Source organism: Orycteropus afer, unplaced genomic scaffold (genome assembly GCF_000298275.1).
Source record: "Orycteropus afer afer isolate SDZICR_OR568_19922 unplaced genomic scaffold, OryAfe1.0 scaffold00323, whole genome shotgun sequence".
Lineage (NCBI taxonomy): Eukaryota > Metazoa > Chordata > Mammalia > Tubulidentata > Orycteropodidae > Orycteropus > Orycteropus afer.
This window is the reverse complement of record NW_006921910.1, coordinates 1,907,660-1,930,619: the sequence shown is the minus strand read 5'-3', so window position 1 is coordinate 1,930,619 and position 22,960 is coordinate 1,907,660. Positions and strand designations below refer to the sequence as shown.

The following is a 22,960-nucleotide window of genomic DNA, read 5'->3' as shown; positions in this document are numbered from 1 at the left end:
ATCATATGAAGGTTTAATATCCACAATACTAAAAGAGCTCCTACAACTTAACAACAAAATGACTCAGAATCCAATCCAAAAATGGGCAAAGGAATTTAGAATAGACATTTCACCAAAGAAGAACTACTAATGGCCAACAATCACATGAACAGATGGTCAATGTTATAAGTCATTAAGGAAATGCAAATCAAAACCACAATGACAAATGCATTCACCCTTTCTAAGATGGCTATGATTAAAACAAAAGGGAAACAACAGTGTTGGTAATGATGTGGACAAATTAGAACCCTCATCCACTGCTGATGGGATTATCAAACAGTACAGCTGCTGTGGAAAACAGTTGGTACTTCCTCAAAAAGTTAAAATAGAATTAACATACAATTCAGCAATTGCTCGGGTAGGTATATACTCAAAAATAATTGAAAGTGGAAATATAAATTCTCGACACCAATGTTCATTGCAGTACCATCACCATAGCCATGAGGTGGAAATAATCTAACTGTCCATCAGCAGGTAAATGGATAAACAAAATATGGTACGGACATACAAATCAGTCATGAAGAGAAATAAAGCTCTGTAATGCTACAACATGGATGATCCTTAAAAATGTCATGTTGAGCAAAGCAAGTCAGTTGTAAAAGGAGTTGGTAAAGTAGAGTGTGAGTGAGTAAGGGAAGAGCCTCGATGAGATGGACTGACACTGTGGCTACATCAATGGGCTCAGGCATGGCAATGATTATGAGGATAGAGCAGGACCGGGCAGTGTTTCATTCTGTTGTACACAGGGTCGCTATGAGTTGAAACTGACTTGAGAGCACCTAACAACAACACCTTATATAAAATATTTAGAATAGGTAAATGTATAGAGACCAAAGTTCATTAGTGGTTACTAGGGGTGGGAGGGAGGCAGAAAGGGGAAGCTTCTGTTCAGGGTATAAAATAATTTTAAAATGAGTAGTGGTGACAGATGCATGATGAACATAATTAATGGTCACAGAAGTGTACATGTCAAAAATATCAAAATGGCAAATGTTTTATAAAATGTAAATGCACTACAATTTAAAAAATATCCAAAGAGGAAGATCCCCTAGGGTCTCAAACCATCAGTTAAAAACAATCAAGTACTTCTCTGGCCTGGATGAGTAATAAGGTAGAATTGAGGTTTTTGCTTAGAGCATCAGGTGCCCTGAGAGAGGCCGAGGGAGGGTCCTCCTAATGGATAAGTGATAATCTTAAGGAAAGAACAATACCTAAGAGTAGGGCACTCATGCAAAGGGGCAATTTTTAAATAAAGACAATCCAAGTTATTCTGATGCAAAATTCATTTTGATATAGAGCTCACTCTCCTGGGATCTCAAATAATTAAGTTACATATTACTCCCTACTGTGGCCTAGAAACAAAATTTGGATGAGGGTGTGGCAAGCTACAAATTTTACCTACAGAAATTATTTTTTGGTTCTAGAAATTAGGGTTCCAAGAAAAAGGGATGTTAGATGAAGGCTGTGAATGAAGATAAAAGACCTGGCAGGATCTTTTTATTTTAGCATGTGCCCTTCTCTTTCTGAGATGCAAAAAGCAAGGGAGAGAATAATAAATACTGAGGGATTCTCACAATCTTTAACTTGGGTAAAGGGGAAGGCAAAATAATCAAATAAATAAAAATAAAATCTAACATTCTAATGGTCAAAACCTAATTGAAATGATAAACCAAAATGAAAAACAACAACAACAAAACAAAACCCCGAACTCACCCAACCCCTCCTTGGGTTTCCTAGGTGGTATCTCTATGGAAGTAGATTCCCCAATTTTTCTTCTGAGGAGTGGCTGGTGGGTTTGAACTACCAGCCTTCTGGTTAGCAGTCAAATGCCTTAGGAACCATGCTACCAGAGCTCCCTTGAAATGATAAAGTATCTGTAATTTATTTCAAAATAATGTAAGGTGGAAGGGGTGGGTGAGTGTTGATGATTGTTGGCGCTGGGTGATGGGTAAATGTATACTATTCTGTCTACTTTTGTTTATGTATGAAATTTTCCAATAAAAAGTACTAGAATATTTCACAATGCCAGCACATTCTCTTCTGGCTGGCTTCAGACAAATTACTGATGCTACACACAGATATGCTAGTAGGATGTGATTGTTCTTTTGTTGGGAATATGACAAGTCAGCCCTAAAAAGACCAGAGACTTTTCTTGGCTGCTTACTGGTTGATATTTTTAACATGTTTAGAAAGAAAAATGCCAAGTATGAATTTATTTTGTTTCAAAAGCTAGTATTGACTTATTTGTAAAAAGTTTTTTTTTTTTTAAATTATGATAATCTGATCAATTGATTAAAAATTTTTAACTGATTAAAATGAGAACAGGTAGCATAGTGCCTAAGGCACTTGACTGCTAACCAGAAGGCTGGCGGTTCAAAACCACTAGCCACTCCTCGGAAGGAAGGTTGGGCAATCTTCTGTAGTGATACCGCCTCGGAAACCCAAGGAGGGGTCACTATGAATTGGGTCCGACTCGACGGCAAACAACAACAACAACAAAATGAGAACAAAGTTACAAATGATTAAAACAAAAACAAAATGCTTTCATTAACTCCATGAAAGTATGCAATGGTCCTCATTTGAGGACTGCTTGTTGTATATTATTGAGTCAATGGAGCAGTAAACTCGAAGTCTGGACAGTGTATCTCCTGCTAATTGGTCTGATACTTGGAATGTTGGAGGTAAGAATGCTCATTGATGGACAGGTTGTCTTCTTGAGACTTAATTGCTATCCTACATTTCACTGATTATGCTGATCATCAAAAGTGCTTCTACTTTCCATTGTGTGGAATTCACCTACTGGGTTTCTACCATCAGGAAGTGCCTGTTGTTTTGTTTTGTTTTTTTTTTTTTAAATTGTGCATTGGGTGCAAATTTACAGAGCAAAACTTGTTTTACATTCGGCAATTCATGTACATTTGATTTCACACCCCAATTTTCCCTTCCCTGTGATCCCCCTCTCCCTGTGCCCTTCTTAACTATGTACTTCTGTCTGTCCAGCTTTCCCTCTTCGTGAATGCTGCCCCTCTGGTGCCCCATGGCCAATTGCTCTAAGGGGTGTATCTCCGTAGAGTAGGTGGGTGCATCACCTTGGGTTGGGTGTTCTGCATATAAGTTTTTCTACTGTTGGGCTGAGAGGCAATCCTTAGAGTGGGTCCTATCCCAAGCCTGAAGGGTAGTATTCCAGGGTCATAGTCCTGGGTGTCCCATCAGACTCCATCCTACCAGTAATTCTGGTCATTATTGTGTTTTTGAATTTTGTTCCACATTTCCCCTCCCACTCTATCCAGGATCTCCAGTTTTGATCCCTTTCTGAGTGGTTGAGGAAGTGCCTGGGGTTTCTGAGTCAAATGCAAAGTGGGCAAACATTTGCAGAGAAGACCTATGAAAGACAACCAGGGACTGGCAGGGCTGCTGTTTGCCTGGTAAGGCCATTAGACAGAAGTCCCAAAGGCACCTGGAGAAGCAGATGAGCTGGGGAGTGGGAGAGAGTTTTCAGGGTATGGCCCCAAGTGAGAGACTGGGCAAAATCAGTAGCTATAAGTTAGCAGGGAGTCTTCAGAGTTCTCATAGGTAAATTGGAGGGGTGGGTGGGTGGGTGGGTAATCAGGCTGGATTTGTGGTGAAAGAGTCACAAACTAAGAAGGATGAGAGAGACCTAAGGAAGGGAGTGGAGACCAAAAGGACTGAAAGGAATGTCTCTGACAGAATATTTTCAACACTACCCTTTACTCATCATTTTGCTTTCTGGGAAGAAAAACAGGCCAGAAAACTTTTATAACTTAACTTAAAGTTTAATAAACTAAATACTGCTTTTAAAAGGTAATAAATTAATATGTGATATGATATCCACTTCTAAAAAAGAAGGTAATTTAAAATAATAGTTTATTTCTATTCATTTGTTATATATTTGGAGAAATGTTCTCAGAGGCATTCCTGGCAGTGATCAGGGGAAGTCAGGGTTTCTGGTCTACATTATTCCTCAGGCTGCATGTGAGAACTGTGTGGAAGACAGACATACCTTAACAATTTCCTCCCCACTAACATGCCGCAGTCGCCCTAGGATATCCATGATTCGGTCTGGGAAGGCCTTCCATTTCAGCAGAGCAAGTAGATCCACTAGAAAGCAAGCACAAAAGATGGTGACCCTGGCTAGGCCAAGGACAAGTAAGCTCAGACTCTCTTCGCCAAGGCAGTTGTGATCTGGAGGAATAGAATTGTGAGTATCTCAATAGGCTCTTCAGTGTTGAGATCAAGGCCAAAGACATCTGTGAAGCCTGGATGACACTTCTGATGCATGAACCTTAGAGCTTCTGGAAACATGAAAAACCTTGCAGGCTGCTATTTTTGAGTTATTCTTCAACTTCAAATAAAAAGAAGTCCCATATGAAGCAAGCGGTAATTTCTGTGTTCCTCAACATGGCACCAGCAGTGTGGCGCCAGCAACTGTGACAGTGAAGGGTATCACCTTGCAGGCATCATTACCTACCGTTCTGGGTGAGTTTGGTGGAGGAGAGCTGTGTGGAAATGGAGAAAGACTCTTTGGTGCTGCGCTGAAAGATGAGGCTGGAGGGGATGTTAGGGCAGCCATTGTAGTCCTCTTTGCAGCAGGGCAGACCCAGGTACAGAGCATGGTTGTTAAACGTGCTATTCTCATCACACTATAAACAAAAGTAGACAACAGAGAGTGTTTCTTGAGTTGTGCCACATGTAAAAATCAGGTTCCAAGGAATCTCACATACTTGGGTGTCAGGGCCTCCTGTAGAAGTGCTATCTATTCAGAAACTACCCAGAACAGCTCACGTGCCATCTGAAGAGACTACAGCAGAGCACATGGCTTCCATTTGCAGTCGGGAGTTATGCTGTGACAGCTGACAGTATTATGAACTCAAACAGCAGGTCACAGAATGTACTATCCAAGGCCACAAAGGCATACAGGGGTTGGTAATGGATTTCTGAGTAGAAGTGGAAAACAAAGGGCTTGCTGATATTACTTTTGGGAGAGGAAGACACTGTACTTAGAAGACAAAAGTCTGCTCACAGCTGTCCTGCTGTCATCTACTAGCCCACTGCCCTGGATCCTCTGGCCTGTCCACTAAGAACCACGACTGAGAACCATGTGTGAGAGTGGCCTTGGGGTGAGGAGTAGGAGTGAAAGGCAGCCAGACTCCATACCTTGTACACATAGAGCTCATGAATATCATCTGAGAGGGTGGTGCCGTCGTCCCGCATCAGGGGAGAGAATGCAAAGCCAAAGAGCTTTTTTTCTCCTTTGTCCTTTGCTGCAATCAGAGCCGAGTATTAATTGTTTTTGCCCCCATTTTGCTTACTAACAGAAATTCCCCTTGTGCTCATCATCCATGCTTTTTGATGAGCAATGTACTAAGTTTCAATTTACACCCCAAAGCACACAGGCTACCTAGACCCACACAGAAAACAGGTGTTGGTCTTGGTAAATCAGGGGCTCTTTAAGAAGCAGTTTAATAGTTACAAAAGAAACAGTCAAAGGATAATGACACTGGCATTTATCCACCCAAGGAATCCTGAAGGGCCATTGCAGATCCTATGGTTTTGGATTACTGCTTTTACAGTTCATAAACAGCCTTGATGACATCTCATCCCTGAGCACTTATTTATTCACAAGTCCTTATTTTCTTGCTCCAATAATAAGAAGTTAATTCTGCTCCAGAGAGTAGAGAGTTATATTCTAGAGGGCACATGGGGGTAAGCCTTACTCACTGGAACAATGTCTGAATTCAAAGCGCAGGTGGGAGCCCCGGAAGCGGTCGATGGGGATGGGCAATTTGATAATTTCTCCCCAGCGAGGACTATTACTGTGGTAGAGGACGAAGGAATGGTAGGAACTCCTATTTGGTTCTCCTGAACCCAAGCTGATGCAATCCTGGAAGAGACAAGCAAAGTAAGATGCCATCTTCCTTGAGGGAGTCCTTAAGGCACTTGACTGCTAACCAGAAGGCTGGTGGTTCAAACCCACTAGCCACTCCTTGGAAGGAAGGCTGGCCAATCTACTTCCGTAGTGATACCACCTCGGAAACCCAAGGAGGGGTTGCTATGAGTCGGGTCCGACTCCACGGCACATAACAACAACAATAACAACAGGACATTTTACTTTCTTCTGTGTGCAGGTCTCAGTTTCCTACAGCCCAAATGAGAAAAATCATTTGATTTAAATTTAATACTTTTGGAAACAACTGTGTAGATGGTATAAGGTATTGGTAGCCACAATATTTGTTGTTTTCTTTGGGGCAGAATAAACACATACATTGTTCAATAAACTAGAAGGAAGCTAGATAATGCATCTGAATCACTAATGTAGGCTTTTCATTCTCACTAACAAACGAAACCATGAGCTCCATGGGAGAAGTCAACTGGACATGAAATTTTACCAGACTGGGGAAAAAAAAAATCAAATTACAAAGTGGAGAGGACCTGTTTTCTAATCTTCTTCAACCCAGTGTTGCACTGGCATTTAAGGTTGCCTCATGGAAAGGAAAGGTTGCCCTTGACTGACTTTCCTTGGATATAAACACGATGAACTGGATTAAACTTGAATCCAGCTCCTAAATATCACCATGAAGATGCAGATCCAGGACTGCTTGTGCCCATCCTCTGGAGGCCAGAAAGCTGCAGGCAACATAATCAGGAGCAGGTCCCTGTCCATACAGGTGTAGTGTCACTAGCTGACAGCTTTGCTGCCCTTAGCATTCTCCATGCAAACAGTGGACATACTTTGGTGCTTGGGTTGAGTTTTTAAGAATGACACATAAATAATTGTCTCTACCACTATTTCATCATTCTCCTTCATTTCTGTCTTGCTTTGGAACATGATGATGACTAACTATACCATTTTCCTCTGTAAAGTGGGAATGCTCATTCCCGTTCTGCTTACCTCACAGGGCTGTTGCCAATACATAGGAGTGAGGTTTGCAAAAAAAAAAAAAAAAAAACAGATTTGTCTTTCACCAAGTGCTGCCTTTGTTATTTGCCAGAGATTCAACATGCATGACTGAGGGAAAAAAATAACATTCTGACAAAAGAAAACCAACATTTTAGATCTTCATGTCCAAATGAAGAGTGACAGAGGGTCCTTGCATTGCACTGACTGGAAATGATCTTCCAGGGCCTGAATTTGCTGTTATTTGTCTCGTAAGTTGGTGCCAAAAGATGAGTGCCTAAATTCTACCCTTAACTTTCTACATTAGCTCAAGGAACAAAATGGTGGAATGGGACTTAATAACAGTTACCTAAAGTAAGCAGCTCTCTGCTAGACAGAATGGCCAAAGAGGTAACATGTAGGACTGAACTAGAGGGAATAGGCATAAATTGGAGCAGAAGTCAGACACTCAGAAGAGTTTCTGTAAAGGTTGTATGATATTGGAAGTCATTGCCAAGGTACAGTGTTGGGTAGAGAAAACTGGAGTGATTTGAATTCAGTCCTGTCTGAGAGGAATTGGCCTCTGGACAAAGACCATAGAAGAACTAGAATCCTTACAGGATCAGCTTTAATTCCAAGTGACTGACTAGTTTGCCTTACCTTTAAGATTTCTCCATCTGCGTAAAGCACATACATGGTCACCTCAATATTCTTCTGGACACTCTTTCCCCCTCTCTCAAAATCTCCCTTCTCCAAGGTCAGGTACAGGTCATTACGGATATCACCTGTGGGAAAAGAAATGGCATGTCCTCATGACTACAGAAGCCATACTACTCCATGGTCATGGAGGACCGGACTAGCGTGTGGATCCTCCAAAGTTTGGGTGGGTGCTCAGGGCATTCCAAGCTTGGTTAATAATGATGGACACTCTACCAATATCAGTGCAGCAGTATTCAGACTTGGTTAGTCATGTGTTCTCTAAGTCTGAATTCTAAAGGTGCTCATTGTTGCTTGGCTGGGTGGGAAAGGGCAGGGCAGAGAATCTTCTCCCAGCTTGTAGGTGACTGGCTAGTCTCTGCTCTCTAGGAGAATGGCTGCAATCTAAGCCTCCAAGAGGAAAGATTTTAGAATTAACAGCATTAACACATTTTAATCATGTCTGTGTCTTAACTACTAATCTTTCATCTTTTTCTAAAAAAAGTGTTTGTCCCCCCCCCCCCCAAACTCCAACCATTCTGAGTCTGGCTAGAAAACATACTATTTCTCCTTCCTTCTAGAGGCTTGGCTCCAAAGCCCATTTCCTGCTGGATGCCAGCCAGAGAGGTCACTGGACTACCTGTCAGTTTTTCTTCACCTCGTTTACAAGTGCTCTGGGAACAGCTGACTTTCCAGAAGCACAGGTGCTAAGGTGCTGGGCCCACAATCTGTTCTGTTTTTGCTGCTTCCCTGTGCTCTGACTCTGGTCTACTTTGCCCATCTCTGCTACTTGAGACTATGCAGGAGAAGGTCAAACTGCATGTTGAAAAGGACCCAAGTCACATCTGCCATTTTTAGGGAGATGAACTGGAAGAACGGCTGCTCATGTATAAGAAGAGCTTATTTAGGCTGCTCTAAGCTCCTAAATCTGTAACACTACCAGTTTTATTCACACAATCTATAGAAGGGATTTTGACTTTCAAAAACTTAGTAAAGGCTGTGTGTGTGTTGGGGGGTGCATAAGTCTTCAAAGGAAGAAAAAAGCAAAGAAAAACAAGGAAGGCCAATGCGAAGCTGTGTTAGCAGCCTGATTAACCAACTGAGAGGTGATGACACAGATAATTTGCAAAGCAACCTATTCAGAAGCCAGATATTCTTTCCATTCTAGTTCTTAGAAAACTTGGTACGCTTAAATTTGTTCATTATTGGAAACCACAATGACAGAAATGGGTTGTTTTTGGTAAGCAAGTGAATCCTGTGGTTTGGTCAGAGATACCCAACAATGGCCTCTTTTCTGCCCTGACTACCTCTCTAATAGTGGAGTATCTGTCATGCCTAAAACTGCGCTAGACCAGGACCGGCATATATCTGGGGCTTTAAGGGGCTTCACCACCATTCTTCACTTCGGATGTGCAATTTTTAAATCACTGTTGTTTGATTGCATAGTGAAGGCTTTCAAAATGTTTTGGCTCAAGTGGGGAAGGATAGCTCCTGAGAAGAAATTAACTGTTCTCTGAGAGCTCTGAGAACTTTCCCTAAGCTATGAAAGCTATAGTGAAGGGAAGAGGAAAATACGTTGTGAAAACCACATAAAAATGCAATTGCTGGGTATGAGGGACAGTCTTGAGGGTGTCCATCCTGGCAGTCTGCACAGACTTTCTTCTTGGGTTGGGTAGAACCTCTGCTTTGAATTCTGATGAGTTTGGAACCCCTGTGTGCTTCCTTCGGATATCCCTGCTTGGAACTTCATTAGCAACATTGTCAACAGCATTTGGGTGTACAGGTGGGCATGTAGGAAAAGGGGAACTCAAATTTATCAGTTTGGTACTATCAGGACAGAGGTTAAATAAAACTAGTTCTGAAAGTAAAGGTGAAACTTAACTAGGGACTTTCTATGTGTTATTGCTATTATAACAGGATAAGTCAGAGTTGGTTACACCTGGAATTTTTAACAATTGAAACAGACATCACATGTCTGTTTAGTGTGGTTTCAGTTGCACATGAGCTTTCCAATTTCTAGTCTGATTTAGCATAAAGTGACTCATCCAGATAATTTTAATGTCTAACCTAAAGAATAGGTGCTCGATTTAAATATTACCCTGATTTGCACTCTCTGCAAGTTATTCTCAAGACAATCTGAGTGGCTTTTAAAAGTGCTTGCTGGCTGCCCCCAGTAGCATTCTGGCTTGTATCAATACTTTTAATTGTGGCAGCTCTGTATACAGGTGAATGATGTTACAATAGGCATGTAATTTAGATGAAAGATTTTCCAACTTTTCCTGGAAATATATAAAACATCAATATTTAAACTAGTTATTGCCTTGGATATTGCTAAAGACTTGTGTTGGTTTTAGAGAATGCGTTCATAGTGTCTGGGCAGCTCCTCAAGGGCATTTTAAGCCAACGTGCTATTTTTTCAAATCACAAGGATTGGGGTAGATATTCCTAATTTTCTTTCTTGTTTAAAATTTCTATTAAAACAGATGCCTTTGGTTCTGGTCTAGCTGAGAAGCTTTATCAATACAAATATCTCCATTCTCTAAGTTACAGATTCTAACAGTGTGATTTTATCAAGCTTTGGTTGGTCATTATTTGCCTTGCCTAGACCAGGGTCATTCTCCGTCAGAATAGCTTTTTGGTTGCAATTCAGTATGGCCTAAATTTTGAGAGTGGCTCTTTGTGAAAGTTAATGTTTCTGGGGCCTTCTTATCAAAAGCTCTCTAGGAAATGATTTAAATCAAGGTCTTCACTAATTCCCCTGGAACTAGGAGAAAACCTAAGCAGCAGCAAATGTGAAAAAGCTCCAGGGATCTCATGACCTAGACCTGCCTTACAAAAAGCCTTCCAGGGATCCTGGGCTCCTCAGCTGTTCCTATCGCATTCACATGTTCAAAAAACCTACCAGTGGAATCATGCCTTTGGTTTAAGGCACTGTCTCCAGGATGCGCCTGTAAACTTTATCACCAATTGCCAGGAAATATTACCTAGGAGAGGGATGAGGATAGGCACATTACCATGACAGTGGGAAAGAGAAGGCCTGCGCAGTGGTTTGGGAGGTTTATTTGCAGACTACTGCCTGGCTGTATTCGAATCACCCTGTTAAAAATGGATTCCTAGCACCCACCCCTGAGATTCTAGTGGTTTTGTGAATCAATATATTAAAAAGAATCACCAGTTGATTCTGATGCTCCCAAGGTTTAACTCCCAGGCATCAGAACATGGAGGTTCTGCTGGGAGGGCACTAATGAAGTTTGGCTGGGGTTCATGGCTGGGTGGCCCTTACGCAGCATGAAGGAGTATGGGGAAGGGTATGGGAAAGAGAGGCTTTTTTGCAGAGGGTGGGAGCGGGCATTGCTCAGGGCGGGCCTGATGATAGACTCTCTTTAGGGCAGCCCTGCCTTCCTTTGTTGAGTGCCCTTTGCTTCCTGTGGTTGGCGAAGGATCTCACAGCATCATCAGTGCTTTATATCCTTGAGAACCTAGTGGTTGGCTGACAAGCAGCAAAGTTTCTTGAATGGAAAGATGAATGAGATTGTTCTTGTAAAAGGACCTCAGAATAAATATCCTGTCCCTCTCACACAATGTCGTTGTTATTAGGTGCCCTTGAGTTGGCTTTGACTCACGGAAGACCCCATATACAACAGAATGAAACACTGCCCGGTCCTGCACCGTCCTCACATGCTTGAGCACATTGTTGCAACCACTGTGTCAATCCACCTCATTGTGGGTCTTCCCCTCCTTTGCTGACCCTTTACTTTACCAAATATGATATCTTTCTCCAGGGACTGAGCCCTCCTGACAACATTACCTAGTGAGTGGAGTGCCTTTCAATCTGAGGGGCTCATTTTCCAGCACTAAATCAGACAATGTTTCACTGCTATTCATAAAGTTTTCCAGTAACATAGGAGACTGTTTCACTGCTGTTTTCAGAAGTGGATGGCCTCATCCTTCTTTCCAGTCTGTCTCAGTCTGGAAGTTCCATTGAAACTTGTCCAACTAAGGGTGACCCTACTGGTATTTGAAATACTGGTGGCATAGCTTCCAGCCTCACAGCAACATGCAAGCCACCACAGTATGACAAAGTGACAGATGAGTGGTGTATCTCACACAATAGCCAGTGCCAATTATCATGGTGCAGTTCAGAGGAATGGGTACTCAGAGTAGGCAATGCCATTCTGTAAAAGGCCAGACAGACATAGGTCCTTGTCACATGTTCTTCTTTGCTTTGTTTTTATAACTCTTTTAAAATGCAACAACAACAACAAAAAACTTAGCTGGCAGGTAATATAAAAACAGGCTGTGGGCTAGATCTCCAGTGGGCTATAGTTTTTCTATTCATGGCTTGGAGTGTTTATTTATGAAGAACAACTTTACTGTACTGTAACTACTCATCAAAAGTCCAGATTCTTGTGCACCTACCACAAATAGCTGCTGGGACGGGGCAGGGTAATGAATATGAGCCATCATATTACAGCACAGATTCACCTGAAATACTCTGGGGTTCTTATGAAAGGAGATATCTTAGAGTGAAACAGTGCTGTTCATTGACCAGGAATCTTAGGGGGGTAAAGAGTACTGTGATAGAGTTGCCATGTACCACAGCCATGGTATCCAGCAGTGGAGGAGAACCACTTGCCTCAGTGGCCAGGTCTGACCCTCTGAAGGTCTACATCTTAGAATGACTGTAGAGAAACAAAGCTTACAGTGTGTGTACAGATCGCTCTGAGATCAGTTATTGTAAAGGCTTCAGAACATCTGAGGTCCAGCTCAGGTCCCAGAGTATCTGTTAGCAAGAGAACTTCTTGACAGATATACAAGGCATACTTTGAGCTTTGGGGCCATTAAATCATATGTTTCCAGCCTAAATGGAATTCCAGCCCGGTAGAAATGGTCCAGGAGCTCTGGTAGCATAGTGCATAAGGCACTTGACTGCTAACCAGAAGGCTGGAGGTTCAAACTGACCAGCCACTCCTCGGAAGGAAGGTTGGGCAATCTACTTCCATAGTGATATTGTCTTGGAAACCCCAGGAGGGGTCGCTATGAGTCGGGGCCGACTTGACGGCACACAACAACAACCAGGACCGTCTACTCAGGTTTGGGCACCCAGTCTTGTTTGGATTATTTATTATATTCATGTTCCTTCTGCACAAAGGACTTACATCACACATTAGGAGGCTTTGTAGTCAAGGATTGTTGTTGTTGTTGTTATGTGCCGTCGAGTCGGCCCCGACTCATAGCGACCCCTCCTTGGGTTTCCGAGGCAGTATCACTACGGAAGTAGGATTGCCCAACCTTCCTTCCGAGGAGTGGCTGGTGGGTTTGAACCGCCAGCCGTCTGGTTAGCAGGCAAGTGTCTTAGTCATTATGCTACCAGAGCTCCCGTAGTCAAGGATAGTAGTATTTAATACTTATACCTTGCCTATTTCTAGGTAGGATTAGAAGGGGCTTCAGTGGATAGTGCACTCTTTCCTTTAAAACTGTATAAAATTGGAACTAGCTCTCAACTAGCACACACAGTGGCCTGTTTAGGTGGCCATTGGGAATGATATCTCCTGACAATATTCATGGAGATGCAGTGAAGTTAATTACCATTAAGCTTGGACAATTTTGGGCACATGACCAATGCTTTAAAGTAGTGTTCATTTTCTTGAGGAGGAAGAGACAAAACATAAACAAAAACAAAAAGCACAAAAACCACTTTAGGAGGACTTTTTAATTTATCCAGGAGAGATTATTTCTTTATTTTTGTAACTATGTCTTAGTGTTATACTTCCACACTTTCTTTTCACTTACCATCTTGTTATCCAACATTTCACATTTTTGAGAATATAGGAAAAAATCTACTATCCTACTACTTTGCCCATTAATGAGGGGCCAAGGCAAGAGTGGGAGGAGGAGGGCAAGGTTCATGAGAGGGAGTGAGGCTGCTTGGGCTGCTGGCAGTTCCCAGGTAGGGTGGAGGAGTCAGTGGGTTATAAGCAGGAGGCAGGGTGGTTGGGCCATGAGAAGATAGTGGGAGACTGGACCACAGGAGTCAGCAGGGGGCTTGGAAATCTCTTCTTCCTAAGAGGTCTTTGTGGCACCTCCACAGCCTTCATTGGGCCCATATAGCCAGGCCTCACCTTCTGTAGGCACAGAAGCTACCTGTTGCGGAGGCTGTCTCAGGGGCAGAAAGGTGGAGAGGTGATGTGTGGAGGTCTGCCCAGAGGCCTGGAGCATGGCCAGGTGATGGTGGGCCCCTGCTGCTTCAGAGGTGGTGGGCAACCCTCAACCAGTGCCACCACCAACCAGTGCCACCACCACCTAGTCTTTGGAACCTAACCATGTCAATAAGTGAAGAGTAGGTATGTTGGTTTCTGTTGTGACAAAGTCAGTGATGTCCTCTGTTCTGTTAGGATGTCAGGTGTGAGCATAGTGTGACCTCAGTATACATGGTTATTCCTTTCTTGGGCCAGGGATGTGATGCTCTTCCAACCTCTTATGGAACCAGAAGTGACCATTCCTAAATTATTCCTTAGCAATACTGCCAAAGCGTCAGTTTTGAGACACTGAGTACAGTCCTATGAACCTATTTGTGGTAAACCATGTCATCACTTCCCTTGAGGACAGATTTCTTCCAAAAGCCAAGTCTGTTTTTGCCCTTCACATATGTTGTGTTCCAGAGAGCTGAAAGGAGAGGCTTTCTGATTTTTTGTGGCTTAGGACAAGCACTATTCATTTTATTTTAAATGGGAGTAGCCTATGTCTCATAAAAATCCTGTCCTGTCTCTATACCCTGTTCTATTTCACCTCCAACTTACAAGTTTTCTAAACATTCCATTCTTTCCTCAGTTTCCTTGGCTCTTAATGAATACCTAAAGTTAGGCCTTTTGAAATCTTTTAGGCTGGGCTGGTAGCTTCTCTTTTTGCATCTTGTCAGTTACCCACAAAAGATGACGATGATGAAGGATTAATAATGTATATGGCACCCCACCCCAGTATTTTAACATTCCATGAAACAAATGAAGATGGGAACAAAGCAGGCAATAAGCAGACAGGACACACAAAAGCAGAAACTTACACCCAACTATCTTCATCTCTGCATCAGAAAGAAAGGGGAGAGAATGAGGGGATAGCACAGAGAGAAACAAGAACAATTAAGACAAACAGGAAAAGAGAAAGAAACATCACTCACAGGTCAGTGATGAAGCATGCACTTTTTTTTTTTTTTAATTAGGGATCAAAGCAAAGGACAGAGTGTATTTCTGAGCACAAGGGCAAGAGTCAGAGGGTCCCGTAGAGGGATGCCAAGTCTGCAGAGCTGCCTTCTAATGGGCAAATTCAGGGCAACCTGAGAGAAACAGCACTTGCCCCAGGTCTAACTCAGGGAGGGGCAAAGCATCCCTTAAGCAGAATGCTCTTTAGGACATGGGTCTCAAAGGGTCCTAGACCAGCAGCATCACTATCACCTGCGAGTGTATGAGAAGTGCCAATTCTTGGGCCCTAATTTAATCCTACTGAATCTAAACTCTTGGGATGGACCCAGCAATCTGTTTTTTCAAGCCCTGTAGGTGATTCTGATGCACATTCAAATAAGAGAACCACTGCTTTAGGAAAGCTTTAGTCATCAGCTACACTAATATCAAATATTTAATATTAAAACACAGGGCCAACTGAACTGACTTCTTCGGACAAGAAAGAAGATCATTCGACTAATATGAAACTTGGCCCGTATCACACACCGTCACTGATAACCTTAGAAACTCAAGGATTAGAAAAGAGGTTGAAACATTTACTGGCACAGAGCCCTGTACTCCCACTGACCCTGGGGCAGAGACTTTCCAGGAAAGTTAAAAATTAGAGAGGGATGTAAAAGGTGGTGGCACATCTCTGTTAGCCTAGACAAGGCTGGGAGAAGGTTGAAGCCCCTTCTTGAGCAAGAGGTTTTCAATCATTCGTAATTATTCCTTTCAGTTACAGTCTTTTGGCTTAGAGGTGTTCCCCACCCCCCCAAGTTTTATCATGGCTAATTCTAATTCTGACATGTGAGCCACAGGAACAATGTTAACTTCTGTTCTTTTACCTGGCACACCTGTCCTGCTCCTGTCTTTTCTGTTCATCTTGAAAAATATTTAGAAAAGGACTAAAAGTGCGCTACCTAGTTACTGGCTTTTGTACTGAACTAAAACAAGTTTGGAGGGAAGGAGCAAATACCCACAGAAATATGGTGATCAACCAATGAAAGGCTGTATGTGCTCAGCCTCAAAAAATGGCTTAAATCCCCAAATCTGTTCATTTATCTATAATTCGGATGATATTTCCTTGGTTAGCATGCCCCGCCCTGGCTTGCCACTCAGCAGGGAGGCTCCCAGAATACCAGCAATGCCATTGCTGCTTCTGGCTCATTACTGTGGGTCATGAGCAGAGCTGGGCAGCTGTGTTGGGAGGACCTCAGGTGGGAGCAGAGAAGCACATCTCCTGTTCACAGCATCCATGGAAAGCATTCCCACCCAATAGAAAGCAATGGTAGACACAGGGCAGATCGTTTTAGAAATGGTATGCTGTATATTTGTTTGGCTAGAGCTTGTCTGAACTCTTTTTTACAGCTCTGCCAATATGCTTTGACAAAGGCCTATCCAGACCATCTGACAAAAAGACACTTTCCAAATAAGTATCTGGCAGTTTCTGCCAAATGCTGGGTAGTTTGAAAACAAGGATTATAGCTTATCAGTAATTATAATTCCCAGTTACTCTAGTTTCTCAGATTTATTGAGTATTGAAACACTCACAGCTACTAACACAATTTCTTTCCTCATGTGTCCGTGTATCAAGATGATAAAGTTGCAGCTTCTCATAACTTGGTCACATCAGCACTGTGAGAGTAGGGAGATGGGGAGAAGGGCTGTTGCAGCCCAGGTACAATATTCCCACAGATGAAGGGCAGACCAACTGTAGGTGGAGGGGTGGCCAATGCTTGCAGGACTCATCAAGAGTTTTCTTGTCAGTTATTATTTCCAAGACAGGCTGATGATAACATAAAATTCTCCTGCACATTTTTCTGGTTGCTCCATCATGACCTGCAGGGCCAGCTCTATCACCTTGCCTAAGGATGGCAAATCCACTCGGATACCATCTTGGGGTGCACTAAGAGGCTGCCAGTTGCTTTCAATCCACAAGCCTGACACTGGTCATCTGTGCAAAGGGGGAGCTAAACTCTCTCTACAAACTGAGGAAGGGTAGAGAAGTGGACAGATAATACACAAAGGGCTGCTTTCTGCCTGTGAATCTATCCATACTATCAGCTACAGCAGTCAGCACCTCAAAGGCAGACAACTCAGAAAGCAGCACCCTCACAGCCCCAACCTAGACGTCTCAGGATTACCCAGTGGCTGTCTTGTGGGACTTATCATGTGATGATCTGTTAGCTGCCCAGGAGATGGCAAACCCCCTTAATCTCAGCTTGTGTCACAAATTCCCAACACTGCTGGTTTCCACAGTCATGACCAGTATATGTAGAAGTCCTTTATAAAGCTGTGTCCCTATACAGAGAGTGCCACAAATAGATCTCTTTCCATGGATGTGGATTTGACAATGTAACTCTTGAAATAAAATTTTGCTTAAGTACATATCCGACTGAAGTTTGTTCCTTTCTAATTTCTGCTCACTCGGTTTTAATCTCATGTGTGTGTGAAGGCTAATAAAAAACCAAACCCACTGCCATTGAATTGATTCTGACTCATAGCAACCCCTACTGGGTTTCCAAGGTGGCAAATCTTTACTGAAGTAGATTGCCCCATCTTCCTTCCACAGAGCGGTTGGTGGGTTTGAACTGCTGACTTTTTGTTTAGCACCCAAATGACTTACCCATTACACCACCAGAGCTCCTTGTGAAGGCTAATACAAAGGGAATTTCCAAATCTTAGACAAACAAGTTCTTAGAAAAAGGAAGGGCTTCAAGTGTACCTTCTCTTAGAATACATTACCTTCTACATAAGCCTAGATACTAAATTTAAAAAGATCACCGTTTCAACTTTGGTATCTATGCATTCTTTCTTCAAAGTTACATCTTCAAGAAGCCAGGAAATATGCCTTTCCTGCTTACCAGGCCCAAAGAGAGCTGAGGAATGGTGTCAAGACAGCATGGAAGAAATCTGCGAGGATGTCATCTCTACAACATTCAGATAGGGCCCTCTTTCATTAGAAGATGTTTCCTTAACATTTAAAAATCAACATGGAATCAACTGAGTGGCCTGGGTTTCCCATCTAAAAGACCCTCCTGTGTGTATGAACAGAAGCTGAAGGGTGTTCACAGCATCTTGCTCTATATTTAGTGCCCATGAAGAGAGAGTGAGAGCAGGAGAAAACAAAACGGTGTAATCTGGGAGGCCAGAGGCAGCTGGAGTCCATCATATGGGCCTTTTTTTATGCTCAGGCTACACTTCCCTTTGGGTAATGCTGGCAAATACTGCTGACAAGAGGATTTAGGGAAGCACCTAAATTTAGGGAGCACTTAGGGAACTCCGAATAGGTGATATTTAGAGTGTCCACTCCTCGGAAGGAAGATGGGGCAATCTACTTCCGTAGTGATACTGCCTCGGAAACCCAAGGAAGGGTCGCTATGAGTCAGGTCTGACTTGATGGCACATAACAACAACAACATAATCAGTTCAGTCTAGCATGACCTGGCCTTTTAAACAAAGTCAAACAAGCTTCTAACAGATCATTAAAACTCAACTGGAAGGGCTGATCTACACCCCCAGAACCCATCCAAACACAGAGTTGCCTGGTTTGGTCTCCCTCTCCTTGTTCACATCTCCTCTGATTATGAGACCACTTTCTATCCATCTGAGCCATGCCTCTACTTCTCCCTCTACTCCTATTGTCCTCTGGGCTCTCATGGCCTGTTTGGATCCACTTCTCCAGTTCTGCCTATATCCCCTTTACTAAAAAACATACACCTGGTATTGACCTGCTGGAACTACACCTGAAGGTCAAAGCATTCCCACTTTCTGACCTAGGTGTACTTTGGGTATTACATGAAGGGAATGAGACCATGCCTGAGAAACTGGCCAGGTAGTCTATTCACAAAGCCGAACCCACTGCCACAGAATCAATTCCAACTTATAGCAACCCTATAGGATAGAGAAGAACTGCCCCATAGGATTTCCAAGGCTATAATCTTTTTGGAAGCAGATTGCTACATCTTTCTCCCACAGAGCAGCTAGTGGGTTTAAACCCTTGGCTTTTCAGTTAGCAGCTGAGTGTTTAACCACTGTGCCATCAGGGCTCCTGATACCTTTGTCTGATACATTGAAAAATACCTGCCATTCCTACCTGAATTGGAATATTCTGCAGGTATAAACTTTGGTATTTTCTGTCCCTCAAAGAAGAGATTCTTGTGAGGTAATTCTCTTCTAAGAAATGTGATAGGAGAGAAAAGGTGTAAAAAGGCTTCCTTATGAAGAGCCCTGTGTTGGTTCCTACCGTGCAGCCTTCACAGCAGACAACAAAGCCTATCTGATGGATTGTCAAGCTGTGCTGGTGAATGTGATGTGGGGGCTTGTGGAAAAGGACATGCCTACAAAAGCCAAAGGGGCCACTGGCTGTGGACTACAGTCAGCAACCTGACATGGGTTGTGAAGGCGTTTAATGGCTGCCAAGTTTCTCTACAGCACAATTCACTACCTGCTCAGGAGAGGAGCACCAGACTCCATCCCCCTAAACCACCACCCCATCACACCCCAAGCAGTTCCACCTACCTGGCATGATGACATCAGGAAATCCCAATTTCCTTGTAATTGCCAATCCCCTATTAAATATCATGGGATTTTCTCTCCGGATCTGTTCCATGTCTCCACGAAGAAGCTGCAGAGAAATGATAAGACCTGCAAAAACAAAAGCATTTCCTTACTTAGAACTATATGTCCACTGTTATGTAGGACCAGAAAAGATATGAGAGTCACATTTTCCTCTGGAGAGTGTGCAAAGTTCAGCATTTTTCTGGAAAAATGTTAATATATAAAGTATAAGTTATTTTGAAGAAACATTCTAAAAAGCAAAAAGAACTGAAGATGACCTCAATAACCCAGAGAACTAGACCACTACATATAGCCTGAGGTCTGGGGGAGTGAGTAACCTTCCTCTCTGTTCTTCAGTATCCAGCCTATGGCCTGCTTGTTCCCCAGTGAATATGGAATGAGAAAGTTGAACTGTAAAAACTGTACAATTCGGGACCCAGAGCAGCCAACAGAAACAACACAAAGGCAGACTAGAAATAAATATGACTTAAGAAGTCTTTGGGTCAGAGTGCTCCATAAGCTGGAAATGAGCAAGCTAAGAGGTACTGTATTTTATGCTAGGAGTATATCAAAATATGAAGCAACATGCTGGTTCAACAATGCCTTGTGAAGACAGCAGTGGAGAAGAGATCACATTCTCTCGGCAGGGAATCATAACACTGCAAGGAAAAGAGGGGGTGTGTTTTGCTTGTGGCTAACTAAGCCTTGCCTCAGATATTTTCAGAGTTTCAGGAAACCCAAGGAGGGGTCACTATGAGTCAAATTGACTCAACAGCAATGAGTTTGGATTGTTTTAGATGATCCTAGGGGCTCTGTTCAAAATTTGGGAGAATATGTAATGCTTCCTCACATGAGCTGGCTTCTGGCTCATAAGTTGTACTCCAGGAGTTTTGCACAAAGTTAGAATCTCCTGGAATCCCTCCAGAGTGTTGCCACTGCAGCCCTGGCTAGAAAAGATTGTAAGATATAAGAGGTCAAGCCTAGATGGAGTTAGGAATGCCACATCTGAGACACTGTACATGGGATTAGCTGTTAACAGGGTGATGAATTTAGATAGTGATCTATGGGTCATCAGGAAGCAGTTTCAATGATCTATAAACTTGGAAATTGAGCAGAAGATGAACATCTATAGAAATGATGGGAGAAGGTATTGTGATAATGAGGACAATCAAAAGAGTGGTGGCTGGAAACAGAACTGTAATAAGAATGGTCTGGGAATCAGGAGTGTGGGAGAGGAGGGGAACAGAAAGAAGTAAGACAGAAGAGTCATAGATACTGTATCTGGCAGATACAAGTGTTTCAGTAACTAGGAATGTTTTACTCCCACAGCTGTATACATTAAGAAATATAGTTCTCCAGCAGCACAGACAGAACCTCAAAATAATCTGATTGCTTTTGTTAAACTCATACTCCCCAAGACACCCTAGGATTATACATGTGTCCCAGCTATCATTAATACCAGGATCTCAGTGCCCTGAAAGATAGCCACTTAGTATTCCAATTGGGCAGATAATCAATATTTGGAATTCTGACCACCCTAAAATAATTTTTGACAGCCTGATCACTTGGTGAACTAAACTACAATTAGTTAATAACCTGAAGCCTGGGGGCCATACCCCTAGACCACAATGATTTCTGTAGAAGACAGCCCTTTGAGAGACATGTGCCCTTCCTCCACAGCCCCAGCACATTCATCTGTGGTTATCTTTACATAGCTATCAAAATCTCTACTCTGGATGAATGAGAATCCATGATCTAAGAGACAGCTCAGGTTTAGAGAAAATACCTATAAAAGAGAATGCTCATGTTCTCCAGAATTTGAGGGTGTAATGGTTTGGAAACTCTGGTAGTGTAGTGCCTAAGGCACTTGACTGCTAACCAGAAGCCTGGTGGTTCAAACCTACCAGCTACTCCTCAGAAAGAAGGTTGGACAATTTACTTCCATAGTGATACTGCCTCAGAAACCCAAGGTGGGGGTCGCTATGAGTCGGATCCAACTCGATGGCACATAATAACAATAACAACAATGGTTTGGTGTAGTGCCTAAGGCACTTGACTGCTAACCAGAAGACTGGTGGTTCAAACCCACCAGCCACTCCTCGGAAGGAAGGTTGGGCAATCTACTTCCATAGTGATACTACCTCAGAAACCCAAGGAGGGGTCGCCATGAGTCGGATCTGACTCCACAGCAATGGTTGTGTTGAGTTGTGAATGGTTTGAGGGCAAAGGGAAAAAAAAAAATCACTCTTATCATTCTGCACAGGCCAGGACTCACTCATGTACACATTGACTGACTATCGTCTCTGCACTTTCTGAGCAACCAAACTGGACTCAAGATGCAAAGCATAACTTTCAAGGAAAGACTAGAGGTGTTGGGAGAGTCATGGCTCTCAAGCCATGAAATATTGAGCTGCTGCTCTCCGTCTCTAAAAAGGGCAAACAGAGGACCAGGGCATCACTTAACGTGAAAGATCAAGTGAGCAGGCACATAAACAATGAAAAGAAACCATCAGTGGAGGCTATAAAAAACTCCATCTTCTTCTGCAGGGACTAGGATCCTAAAACTTATGGCTCTTCCTTCCTGGTTCTGAAACCCTGGGTGACTGAGACATATGTCAAATAATGGTAAGGTATGGTCCTCAGGGAAACACACTCTCTATTAATAGTCCAGAAAAGCCACCTACTTACCCATGCAGTATGTGGACAATTCCTTAGTAACATTTGGGTATTCTATCTATGATCATCCCAGTGATCAAAGAACTTAAAAATAACCAATTCTACAAAATTCTCCTGTTGATCTGATATGATCCCTCGATTATTTCTCTTCCTCACACACACACAGACACACACATACCATTTTCTTACTGAACTTCATCTCAGGTGAAAGATTGTTCTATTAAAATTTAACTGGACAAATGACTACTTGCATGGAATACTGGAGAGTCAGCAACCTGTACTTCTCCCTCCCACCTCCACCTGTGGAAATGCTGGATGAGAATTAATGAGGTAAATCAATCTCAGTCCAAGATATTGAAATAACCCCAAATCCACTGCCATCAGGTCAATTCTGACTCAAAGTTACTCTATAGGACAGAGTAGAACTGCCCCATAGGGTTTTCAAGGCTGTAAATCTTTATGGAAGCAGAATGCCTCATCTTTCTACCATGAAGTGGTTGGCAGATTTGAACGAGTGACCTTTTAGTTAGCAGCTGAAATAAAGCTAAAGTTAATAGCCATTTAAAATACATAGAAAACCTATTCACCAAATGCTTTATTATCTTCAGGTTTTTTTTTTTTTTTTTGTGGTAAACACAGATGTAAGAAAAACTGGTCATTTCAACATTCTTTCACTTGTTCTTTTTATTTTATTGTGATTTGGGTGAAGGTTTACAGAGCAAATTCACTTTCCATACATCAGTTCATATATACTTTGTCTCATGATATTGACCACAGTTTACCACAATGCAACAGCTCCCCTCCCAACTCCTCCCCACAGTTACCTCTTCCCAGTGTCCATTGCTCCATGGGCTCCTGTCCCCTGAGCTGTCTCCCT

General features: G+C 42.7%; 1 protein-coding gene across 1 annotated transcript in view; it reads right to left on the bottom strand.

Annotated features, from left to right (window-relative positions):
- The window catches only part of DOCK3 (dedicator of cytokinesis 3), a 738,119-nt gene that overhangs the window by 133,457 nt on the left and 581,702 nt on the right, over positions 1-22,960 (bottom strand). The window contains exons 14-19 of the mRNA XM_007952017.2: positions 19,369-19,494; positions 7,595-7,719; positions 5,779-5,941; positions 5,215-5,321; positions 4,529-4,700; positions 4,061-4,158 (exon numbers count right to left, since the gene is read on the bottom strand). Coding sequence (XP_007950208.2) covers positions 4,061-4,158; positions 4,529-4,700; positions 5,215-5,321; positions 5,779-5,941; positions 7,595-7,719; positions 19,369-19,494 — 791 coding nt within the window. The remainder of the gene's footprint in view (positions 1-4,060; positions 4,159-4,528; positions 4,701-5,214; positions 5,322-5,778; positions 5,942-7,594; positions 7,720-19,368; positions 19,495-22,960) is intronic.